The 11,513-nt window shown below is 34.8% G+C and overlaps 1 protein-coding gene and 1 long non-coding RNA gene across 2 annotated transcripts; both read left to right on the forward strand.

Moving 5' to 3' along the window:
• The first annotated feature begins 270 nt into the window (after positions 1 to 270).
• LOC139144395 (mannan-binding lectin serine protease 2-like) lies at positions 271 to 3,908 on the forward strand. The gene is made up of 4 exons (XM_070715096.1): positions 271 to 511; positions 1,032 to 1,154; positions 2,251 to 2,432; positions 3,741 to 3,908. The coding sequence occupies exons 1-4, from the start codon at positions 454 to 456 to the stop codon at positions 3,906 to 3,908; spliced, it is 531 nt and encodes a 176-aa protein (XP_070571197.1). The 5' UTR covers positions 271 to 453.
• Positions 3,909 to 7,831: 3,923 nt separating this feature from the next.
• Positions 7,832 to 11,155, forward strand: LOC139143065 (uncharacterized). Its single transcript, XR_011554515.1, has 3 exons — positions 7,832 to 8,073; positions 9,421 to 9,577; positions 10,326 to 11,155. It is a non-coding gene; the product is annotated as an uncharacterized lncRNA (long non-coding RNA).
• Positions 11,156 to 11,513: the final 358 nt, after the last annotated feature.

An 11,513-nucleotide genomic window follows, 5' to 3' on the forward strand; every position in this document is an offset into this window, starting at 1 on the left:
GAATGCAGCTTTATCTGTTCAGGTGAATCACTAACAGTAAGGAAAATCAATTCATTCAGCTCGTATTATATCGTTATATTTCACATTTGTTGAAATTATTACGAAATATTCAATGAGTGTATATAATCTTCCCTTTATACAGTAACATTTAAATACATTTGAAATTAATTGCATACGTGTATCGAATAAAGAAAACTGTTCATCTACGACCATAAAATCCATCCGTCGTAGTATATATAGGGTAATGCTTTTCTTGTGGTATGGAAAATTGGCTCTACAAAATACCGTGAAAATGTGTGAGACAAATTATTACGAATTTAGAATACCTTTTTGCCCTAGATATATGCAGATGACGTAGAATTCGGCACTTTCTGTGGAAGACACATATCACGTGAACAACCAAAAAGGACAATTAGGTCTCCTAACAATCACTTGACAGTAACTTTCGATTCAATGTACGGTTGTAGAATGAAATGGGATATTGGATTCAAGGCTTACTATCACTCAGAAGGTAAAAAACCTCACAACTACTTAATTTACTGATTAAGAATGTCAAGAAAGAAATATAAAATTAAACTGAGTCTCCGTAATGTAATATTCTCACCAACTACATAGGAAGTAACTTAGTGTCTTTCTTCACGCTTCAACCTCTGCTGAGCGATATAATGACTTTTGATTTGTCAAAGTGCTACTGACGAAACGCACCTTCAGCGATAATATATATATATATATATATATAATATATATATATATATATATATATTATATATACTGAAATCTGTCTTTGAGTTTGCACATATATGTCACGCCTTATTTCATCTCTAAACTTATTTAAATTTATAATTTCACACTTAGATCCCTTGTAGATTCGCACGAGAATATAAAACGATATGACACAATAAATTATTGTTATAATGTTATCGAAGCCAGAACTAAAGTGGTATTTGGCGAGATTAAAATCACTATATAACATGTTTAGCGCATTCGATCTTACTGACGATTTTTTATTATTAATATGTTCTGACCCTCAGATATAGATGAATGTCTGGATCAGAATGGCGGTTGTAATAAAATATGTCACAATGTTTATGGTGGCTTTTTCTGCTCATGCCCTCCTGGATATAGACTACATTCTGACGGTCGGACCTGTACAGGTTGGGATATGTTTGAAATTCTTTTCATACATTATATCGCATTGGATTAACTGTTCATATTGAATATTTATATATATATATATATATATATATATATATATATATATATATATATATATATATATATATATATATATATATATATATATATTCACAAGTAATTTTACATTTTAAATTCACTATGACGGAAATAAGTACAGCAATGGTGTAAAGTAACGTAATGCAAATGCAAAGAGTGGATCATTACGTTTCTCTAAGATGGTGTCTGATGAATGATGAAGGTATGACATCAGCAGGATTAGTTTATAACAATTATCATGTAGCAAAGAATAACATCATCAAAGCTCCATAGTGTTCATAGTTATTTATCAAGGCGACTGTTTCGGCGATTTGAAAATAATACAGTCAACTACTTCGGCTCCCGAAGCAGTACTGATCAGGTACCACCACACCTTAAGTTATTCGGAGTCTGATGTAATGTACGTCCTTAGGTGTTGTATCGAATTTTTAAAAAGTAGAGAATATCTTGACATAGCTTTACGAAACTGTCTGATGATGTATTTATATTGTTCTTCTCCTTGAGACAGCATCCTGTTGTACAGGCTGGCAACTTTCGGAAGAAAGTCTTTTATTAGAAGGGTTGCACGAGCAATGCGTAGATATCGGACAATACAGTGCCATAAAAGATCATGAAGGGATGTTACTTTCGCGATCTGGCATTCTCACTATGGAAAACTTGAAATCGCTTCGTGCTATCAAACGGCTTAATTGTAGTCGAGACATATATTTGAGAGAGAGAGAGAGAGAGAGAGAGAGATTATTATTATTATTAGTTTAGTATTAGTTTTAGTGCGGTTTTGGCCGGTCAATCGTTTCATTTTTATTGATTGAGTTAAATATAATACGGAAGACTAATTTTTCTTTTTATTATGACCACGAAAAGCGAGAAAACGTTTCGTTTAATTGTATATTTATCACATTCAGTATTTGATTTTTACGATAAATGGGAGACAACTTCCAAACACTGTTGTTCTCTTTTCCTGTTGTTAATGATGCGTTTGCCTTGTGAAACATATCGTACATTTTCTGTCCCCAGCCGAACCTAGGACTACTTTGCTGACAGAAAAGTCTGGTGAATTTGACAGCAACAGCCTCAGTAAGGACACATCTTACGACCATGAATGGACCATTGTTGCTGAAGTAGGGTATGTCATTGCCCTAAGTTTCAGTCACTTTTCCACCATTGCCTGGTTTGATTGTGGAATTACATTTGTAAAGGTAAGAACATCTTTCGCGCTTATAATCTTGTTTGACTATTTAACAAAACCTTTCAGACCAACTCTCTGCACTATCGATTATAGTGTCGCAAAATCAGTAGAAGCCAACGGGCGATTGCCACATGTTTACAGTTCGACATACTCAGAAATATCCAGCCAGAGCCGGTATGTGTAACAGTTTACATTTTTAACATATTTGTGTCCTCTGCTCACTCCGTAAACGATTTCTGGGATAACTTTGAAATATTCATTGATACATTTTAACAGGAAAATGTGGACACTTCAAAGGGCATTGAAATATCATTCTCTGACAGTACTATCGAAAACAATCAGAAATTATGAACCATGTGCCAGATAATAGTATCCTTCATGAAGAATATATCTTGAGAAGGTGATATGACTAAAAATAAGTAGGTTTAGAGAGTACTTGACAATACGAAGGCATTTTACACACTGACATGTCTGGCGTGTCTTCATGTTTATTTCTGGCAGAAATCATTCTACTGTGACCAACTTCACAGAAGCTTCTTTTGCACCGCTTGGCAACAACCTCCTGAACACCGTTGTCAACTTGAAAATTAGGGATTTAGGTATTGTTCTGGACTGAGTGTCGGTGTTATAATTTGGCCAAATGTGGGACCTTGTGGGGATTTACTCACGGCAATATTTCTCAACAGGTCAGAACAAGATTACACATGCCCTCATGAAACAGGTGCTTCTCAGAATTAAAATTGACTCGGTCTAGCTCAGCTGTAATGGTACACGATCATGGTTTTCTGTGTCAAAAGCCCTACTCTGCATGATAATCAGATAATTAAAACCAAATTACTAACCACAATCACAATAATTACCAATAACGATATAGTAGCAACCAAATAACAAAATAATGGCGTAATTTCAATAATATAATTCCAAATAAAATCACCAATACTTCTTTTTTGTACCTTTTTCTTTTATCTGTTTTGGGTTTTTGGTCTATTCTTGTTTTTGTTTCTTAAGTGCCTTTCTTTATTCTTTTTTCTAGTTATTTAATTAAAAAATGATCATATCATTATGGACTCAAACTGTTTTTTATTTACGGCATTCTCAAGATTCCTCTGAAAGAATGATTCAGAGTTTATCATTAGACATTTAACGATTGTTATTTTTCAAACATTTGGTGCGTCATAATATCTCTTAATTACATAGTACCGAGATAGGTTACAAATACTAATCACGTATTATTTGAATAATGCACTTTGGTTGTTCATCATTACGATTTAATTAGAATTTACATTCGTTTCGCGTTGCTGTTGTCCTCTTTCATCAGATATACACTGGTAATGAAGAATTCGGGCCTTTCTGTGGAGATTTACATTTAACAAACCTTCCAGCAATCATCCAGTCAACAAGCAACGTCATGACTATTCGATATGCAGGGCATATATATTCAAAAGACGGACGAGTGAAGGCAGTGTACAATATAACAGGTAACTAATAATTATAAGATTGCATATCTTGTTTATTAAACAGGCAATCGCAATCTCATTTCAGCCAGTACTCTTCAATTAAATATACATTATAACACAATCACATTGGATAATAATGAATTGTATTTTTTCATATCCTTTATGCTTTCACATTTTGTAGTTATTTTGGAATTTTCAAATGAAAATTCTTCCTTATATATTCTATTTAGAATAAATATTTCATCTATAGGTAAAACTATTATTTCTCTCGACCTTTCCTTCAGGATTAAGATGGGATCAAAACAAATCATACATTTGATGCATTCCTTTAAGTTCATTGATTGTTAGATCTGTACCAATAAAGCCTTTTATAGGCTATAAAGTGTGATTATTATGATTCATCCGTGTAGTGCCCATATCGAGCACAACAATTAACAAACTTTGTTTGCAAGAAGACATCAAAAACCATTTGATAGAGACAAGTCATAACGAGTATTCAATGTGGCGAAATGATACATATCATTAAATTATATCTAAACCAAGATTTCCACCAAATAAATATGATAAAGTGATATAGAAAAGCCGATATAGAAACACTGCAATTTTTCAAAAATAAATATAGACAGCTATTAAAAGTACTCATATTTTTCAGACCCCTTCTCAGCACCAAAATGCAGTCCTCTGCAGGCGCCTGTGAATGGTCGTATTATTGGCCGTAATTCCACTTACGATCAGTTTGTTTGGTTCAAGTGCTATGAAAACCGCTACATGGATGGTCTATGAGTAGACTGTGCACCAAAGACGGGGCATGGACTGGTGTTCAACCGCACTGCTATCGTAAGTAGCCTTGAAAATGGCATGTTTCAAGCAAACTCATCAAACCCATCGACTTAAATTTCCATCCTCCAGAGCGTTTACTACCACTCGACTTGAAATCAATTCTAAATCACACCTGACTGGTAACCTTCAATTCAAAATATCGTATAGCAATGTTTGAAGTACATGCTCACAACAGAAGCGCACGTGAATTTGACTCTTCGAAAATAAGTTAAAGCTCAATGTATCACATGTATATTTCTTGGTAAGAAAGTTTGAAAAAACTATTAAGGTGAAGTACTACGAATTACGTCAAAATTAAGTTGTGGTGTCATTTTGTTGAAACTTTGCACAAATATTCTTGGAAGTTTGTGCAAGTGCAAAATGAAATAAAAATTTGGGGTCATCACGCTCGTTTCCATGGAAACGGGCGTTAAAATGGCGTCGTTAGAAATTAATTAAAAAAACGTAAAATTCACTTAAAACTAAAGAGATCAATTATAAAAAGCTTAGAAAATGAGTTTATTTTAATAAATATCAAGACTTAAGATCCACTGTACCTTCACATCTTATCCTACTTATTTGAATGATATTTTCCTGGTTCAGAAAAAGATGGTCCGTATAGTGACCTTCAGCGATTATAACGCAAACTCGTCCCCACTTTTTAAGAAACTTGGTATTTTAGATGTTTTCAAGCAACAAAACTACAGCTTGCAATTTTTGTACATGATGTTTTAAACCACAGACTACCAGATACTTTTAAAGACTTTTTGTCCCGATTCAACATAGATATAGTACAAGACAAAGTGTTCGTAACGATCTAGCCATACCAAAAATTAGACATAAGGCAGGTGAATTTACTGTAAAATATGCTGCAACGAAAGTCTGGAATGCTATACCCATTGAAATAAGAGAAATACACAATAAATATCGCTTTAAAGTGGAATAAAAAATTATCTTCAGAATAGTCTCACTGGTCATTGATGTACATTAATCCTTGGTTTTATTTCCATAAATTCCCTTTGTGTGAATTTGAAACTTAGAAACGGTTTCCTTTATCAAGTTTATGCTGTGTATCTTTTATGTCTTCCTGAGAGCTTTCACGCCTACATAGTTACTGCTGCAAATTTTTGATCCGCATTTTCCATGTAATTCATTGATAAATTTCAGCCCATACAGTGAATGTGTCAAATTACCAGGTATTCGGGAGTGACCCGATTAGTTGCAAGACAACTATTTTTCACTCTCGTTTTTCCTACACATATCAACACTTTCTCCATGTAACTGTCTTTGTGAGTGTGCTTTTTCACACATTTTCAAAAAGAAATAAACCATTATTAATGTATAGTTTTCATGATGTTTGTAAAGAAAGTTTTACATAAGTATCGATTACAAAATGACGATATCGAAATTATATCACTACATAATTATAGAACTTTCTTCCTGTCTCTTTGAATGGTGTCATTTTGACCAAACTTGGCGGATAAAATCCTGACATAAACCATTTTGTTTACACTTTTTATAAAAGGGTGTCACCACGCTACTTTTTACAATATCTCCAGGTGAATGGGTAATATGCGCCATGCAAATGGGAGAGAAATGTTAATTTTGTCGCTCATATTGAATAAAAACCAGCTTCCTAGGGGGTCAAAATATGACAAGGTTATAGGTCACATGTATTTCTAGGAGACTGGGTATTAGGTAAACGCGCAATTTCAACAATGACAGGAGATTTTAAATACATGCCCTACAAAATAACCCATTTGCGGCAGGCTGGAGTTAAATCTATCTGCGCAGAAACGTTCTAAAGCGTGTGCGCGCCCGAATGCGTCGCACTTTACCTTAATTTATTTTGTTACAAAGCTTGTTCGTAAGTAAGTTCGTAAGTTCGTAAGTTCTTAGCTCATAAGTAAGTTCGTAAGTAAGTTCGTAAGTAAGTAAGTTCGTAAGTAAGTTCGTAAGTAAGTAAGTAAGTAAGTAAGTAAGTAAGTAAGTAAGTAAGTAAGTAAGTAAGTAAGTAAGTAAGGTATTGGTCAGTTTCTAAGGGCAAAATAGGAAAGGACAATACTATAAAGAGCAAACCAATATAATTGGTTGACTATAAAATCACGACCGTTGTGCGACATACCTGAAGCAATTTTGTTCTATGAATAAATGCTGTGAATTAATGGCAGTTCCTCTGACGATACTGAAAACGATCACCGAGATACCAATAACTTTAAGACTGATGCTAACTATTCCATGTTTTTTCAAGAAAGTGATCTATGATCATGTTAACCATTAATTAAAGTCAAATCTCCTTTACACTCCTCCCCAAACTTTCCATCACAAACTCAATAGCAGTTTCACTGCACTAATTGATTATCAGATATCAACTCTTGTACTCGGCAAATCTGTCCATTGTTGGTGCAAACTAACAGTCTGTACATGTGCCACGCTGAAGACGTTGCAATGATCAATCTAGAAGAGAGGGAACGTTTATTGGCGCGATGTCAAAATTAATCCGAAGTGCATGTTTCCTATCGATGTATTGTCTCCCACCCATTATGTCAAGCTGCCTTTGTTGTATCGTTGATTGGGCTGTCCATATTGGCCATGTCACTGTCTTTTATCTTCTTTGTTTAAATTAACATCATTTACTGCCACAAGGTCATCCCTTGCAGGCTAATCATTACTTTTGCTTTTCCTATTGCATCGTCGACCCAAGTTGAATCGAGTTTGTCGCTGAGTTGAATTCTACTGTATCGTGGACTTTTTGACTGTTTTTTATCGCTATCTACAATCTTTATGAAGCCTTTAATATCAATCTTAAAAAGAAAAACCTTGAACATTTCAAATTCAACCATTCGAGTGGTTATCCTCAAGAACTCTTGAACTTTCGATGGGCTGAGTAGTTCAAGAGATCAGCAGAGTAGCGTCATAAAGAGAGTCATCGAAATCACCTCTTAACTATATCATGAAACAGGGTACAACGTGCTCGCTCACATTTTTCGACAATAGCACGGGCTACATTTTGGTCTCTGTTTACTTTCAGTGAGACAAAGTTTATAACAATAACGTGTTTGTCTGTCTGTAAAAAGACAAAATAAACACTTACCTTTCCTAGCCAACAGCCGTTTGCTATGACTTTTCGACCGATAAATACCTTTTCAGGATATACTCTTTATCTTGTCTGATGTTTATGTGTGATTGTCCCTAGGAAGACATCGATCAATGAATGAAAACTCCGGCGTTATCAATTTTCTACCATACGTAAATAATTTCCATTTGCACTTCACATGGAAGATCGGGGTGGAAATTGGTTACGTCATCAACTTAGAGTTCGAGCACTTTGAAGTCGGTGAATTAGGGCGGAAAGAATGCTCTGGGAAATTAAAGGTATGGAAAAATTAATGAACTAAATAAATGTATGAAGAAATGTCAATACCGAATCTTTGATTGCAAGATTTGATAACTACGTTACAGAATATACGAATTGCAAGTCTCAGTAGTGTAAACGTGAAACTGAATGAAACATCATGGAATAAGTGAATTACCCTAAGCGTTGAAAAGACTTTGAGGATGTGATTGTTGTAACTTAAGTATCATTCCGTAGAAATTTAGTTGATCAGTATTTTCTACGGTAGCAGTGCATGATCTTTCTACAGAGACTTTCAATATATAATTTTCGTCATTCAAATTAAGGAGAGCCGAACAAGAGTCATGTTAGAACCAAAAGCCATATATGATATTTATTTCCTTTTGATACAGTCTACAGTCAATGCAACTTCAACAATGGCAAGCGTTCTACTTTTAATGTACCTAGAAAGTGAAGTTTCTCTTGCATCCCATGTCTCTTCAAAACGTTGTGCGGTGACGCATTTCTATTGTTTTATTTTTGTTTTAAGATCACCAAATCCATGTACAGCTATGAAAACGGAATGTTTAAGTCGATTCTACACATGCTAAATTGCCACTATTCTTATGTTATATTTTCGAGAGAACATCAAAAGAGGCTTACACTACATAGCTATTATTTGCGAGGATAAGAATAACTTTTTGTCTTCGGCCGGCACTCATTTCCCTTTGATTAATTTTTAACCGTTTTCAGGGTGGGACGTTTGGACACCAAATATCTAGACATCTGCGCGTGTCAGCGTTAGTAATCATTAAATGCTATATCATACCGAAGTATCTGTTTTCTATTTAGCCCCCCATCTCTCTCTCTCTCTCTCTCTCTCCTCTCTCTCTCTCTCTCTCTCTCTCTCTCTCTCTCCCAAACATCCAAACATGTCCCAACCAGTAAATCACACACTCGTTGTTAAGTGAGCACTGTTTTAGAACGACTGCGTCTTCTGTTATCAATTATTTATGTTCGCAATGTAAACCGAGTGAATTTCAATATGCTGTGATAATATATATCCATGTGCACATCCCCAAAAGTAGAGAAGCACAGCATCTGTCATCATTGTGATCAAAACCGGATGTACATGTGACGAAAGTTCTACCTTGGATTATTCATTGCTGTTCTGGTCCGAAGATAGTCGTCTAAATTTACGGCAGTTTGTCAGATTCAGTAAAGCAACTATCAGCTAACCAGGACAAGAAAAACAAATTTGTAAACATTACTATTTCTAAATATGCTACAACTTATTTCAATCACATTAGACATTCATTTTACCTAGGAAAACGAACACCATTTCATCTGTTACATTGTTAGTTATGTCTCCTTTCTTTATTTGTTAGATTCTGATAGGAACGCGTGTTTTCCTAATTTTGTGTGGAAACAGTAGAAGGAACAACTTACCAGCTGCAATTCAATTACCTGGCAACACCATGAAACTGAAACTTGTGACATCGCAATTTTCGCCATATAACTTCATCGCCAGATATTATGTAACAGGTATACCAATGATGATGTTTATATTTGTAAAAAAATTGCACGCTTTAAACAATTTCACCAACACTAGTTTTTTTCATTCACAAATTATACACCTACGTTTAATATATTGCAGCGCCAGACCGGTGCTACATACGTTGACGCTGACGTTCGAATGTTTATCCCTCCATATTCAATTATTAAGTCCATCTTACTCTTAGGTGACTTCAGACTTCACCCCCACAAGTGGTAATCATACGTGTCGTCAGTTTTGGGGAAATCTACGATGCTCAGCTTATAGATCCAAATATGCACATATCGATGTTCCAGTGCAAGAGGGATGTTAGTGTATGCACAGGGTCATCGCTATATATTACGGAATGTAATGCTACGATGATTAAACCTTGTCATCGTCATCGAATACTCGCGCGCATGCATTCCTGATGTATGCGTGTTTATGCGAACTATGGAGACTAAAATATAATCATTTCTTGGCATTCTTCAAATGTACCTTTGCATTAGATTCCCTTTTAATTTTAGCAGCCTTTCTTGAGATGTAGAGCCAACTTACGGCTATAGGCATACTGAGTATCTTAAAAGTACTGAAGTTACAGAAAAACTCCAGGACTAGTATAGTATTTCGTAAGTTCGCAGTTTAGCATGATATTAGTAAGCTAATTGACACTCTCCCTTCCTAGTCGTCGTATATATTTTTCAGTATTATTTTGCGATATTCAAATTTGGTACAATACTTTGATCTTCCCATGTACAGGTGTTGACTGCGGTCGACCAGAAGAAATTGATAATGGTAACTTTACAAAAGATAACTTCACATACCCAAATACAGTAATTTATTCCTGCAACGCCTTTCATAAGCTTGTAGGACAGAATGAACGCACGTGTCAAGCTAATGCCACCTGGTCCGGAACAAAACCATTCTGTAAACAAAGTAAGCAAAGCGGTTTTTAGAATAAGACTGGTATAATTGCACGTGAGGTATTTATAAGATTGATGTTAAGGGTGAAAGCGTGCAATTGTTTAAAAAGATGAAATTTTGTGTTTCTCGTATGGCCTTTCAATTCAGATATTGTTTGTCCGAAAACCTGAACATAAACAATGAATAATAAAAAAAAATATAGTGTTGCTATATCAACATTCAAGTTGAATATGTTAACCTCTTTTGCACTCATTACGTACAAAGAATTAGCGACAAGTTCTTTCTTTATCCCTGGGTCACTTCAAATCATGAAGGTTGTATGTTCTTCCGTGTTTTATAAGTACAAGAATTTATTGAAGGCTGCCAGTGTATTTGTTTTAATTGCCTGCATCACTCAAAGATCCTATTTTGATTTCAGTTATGCCTTTAGAATTGATTGTACAGTAGAAATCATGCTACGGAATTGTTTACAGACACATTTGTTCTTACTTCTTTCTTACAAGCTCAGGTCGAGTAGCGCTTCTATTCGTAATCCTTACTGGCAAACATTGAAGAAGTGGCATAGCCAATAAGTAATGATTTGTATACTTATGGGAATTAGTTCAACGGTTAAGTTTTAAATGGGGCTTAGGGAAATGATTGAAAACAGGTGCCCAAATTTTCATCCTTACTCTATCAACGTCTTCTTCTGGGAGTACAGGTTTCTTTTAGAAAGGTTTGGAATGATATAATTTGCAGAGACTGGTTGATTGATAATGCTAACTAGTAATTATTTTAAATGATATACGCATTTTATTCTGCTTTGTTTTATTTGATTTTCTTTTGAAGTTTCGCGTTTGTTATAAAAGCTTATAATTGTTTTAATATTCTTTTATATAATTTGTAGAGCAAAGCTACCCAAACAATGCGGTTGTTTAGGATGGTGATATTATGTTGAATACTTCGTGTTTGACATTTGCTGTTGAATTTTGTCATTTTTCTGCCTTTTTACAATGCTAACGATATGTGTTGACCTTTGTCATA

The sequence above is a fragment of the Ptychodera flava genome, chromosome 11, assembly GCF_041260155.1.
Source record: "Ptychodera flava strain L36383 chromosome 11, AS_Pfla_20210202, whole genome shotgun sequence".
Classification (NCBI taxonomy): Eukaryota; Metazoa; Hemichordata; class Enteropneusta; family Ptychoderidae; genus Ptychodera; species Ptychodera flava.

Coding starts and splice junctions, on each gene's coding strand:
- LOC139144395 (XM_070715096.1), top strand. CDS start 454: ATGTACGGTTGTAGAATGAAATGGGATATTGGATTCAAGGCTTACTAT. Junction 1,155..2,250: donor TGACGGTCGGACCTGTACAG/GTTGGGATATGT, acceptor TTCTGTCCCCAG/CCGAACCTAGGACTACTTTG. Junction 2,433..3,740: donor GTGGAATTACATTTGTAAAG/GTAAGAACATCT, acceptor CTCTTTCATCAG/ATATACACTGGTAATGAAGA.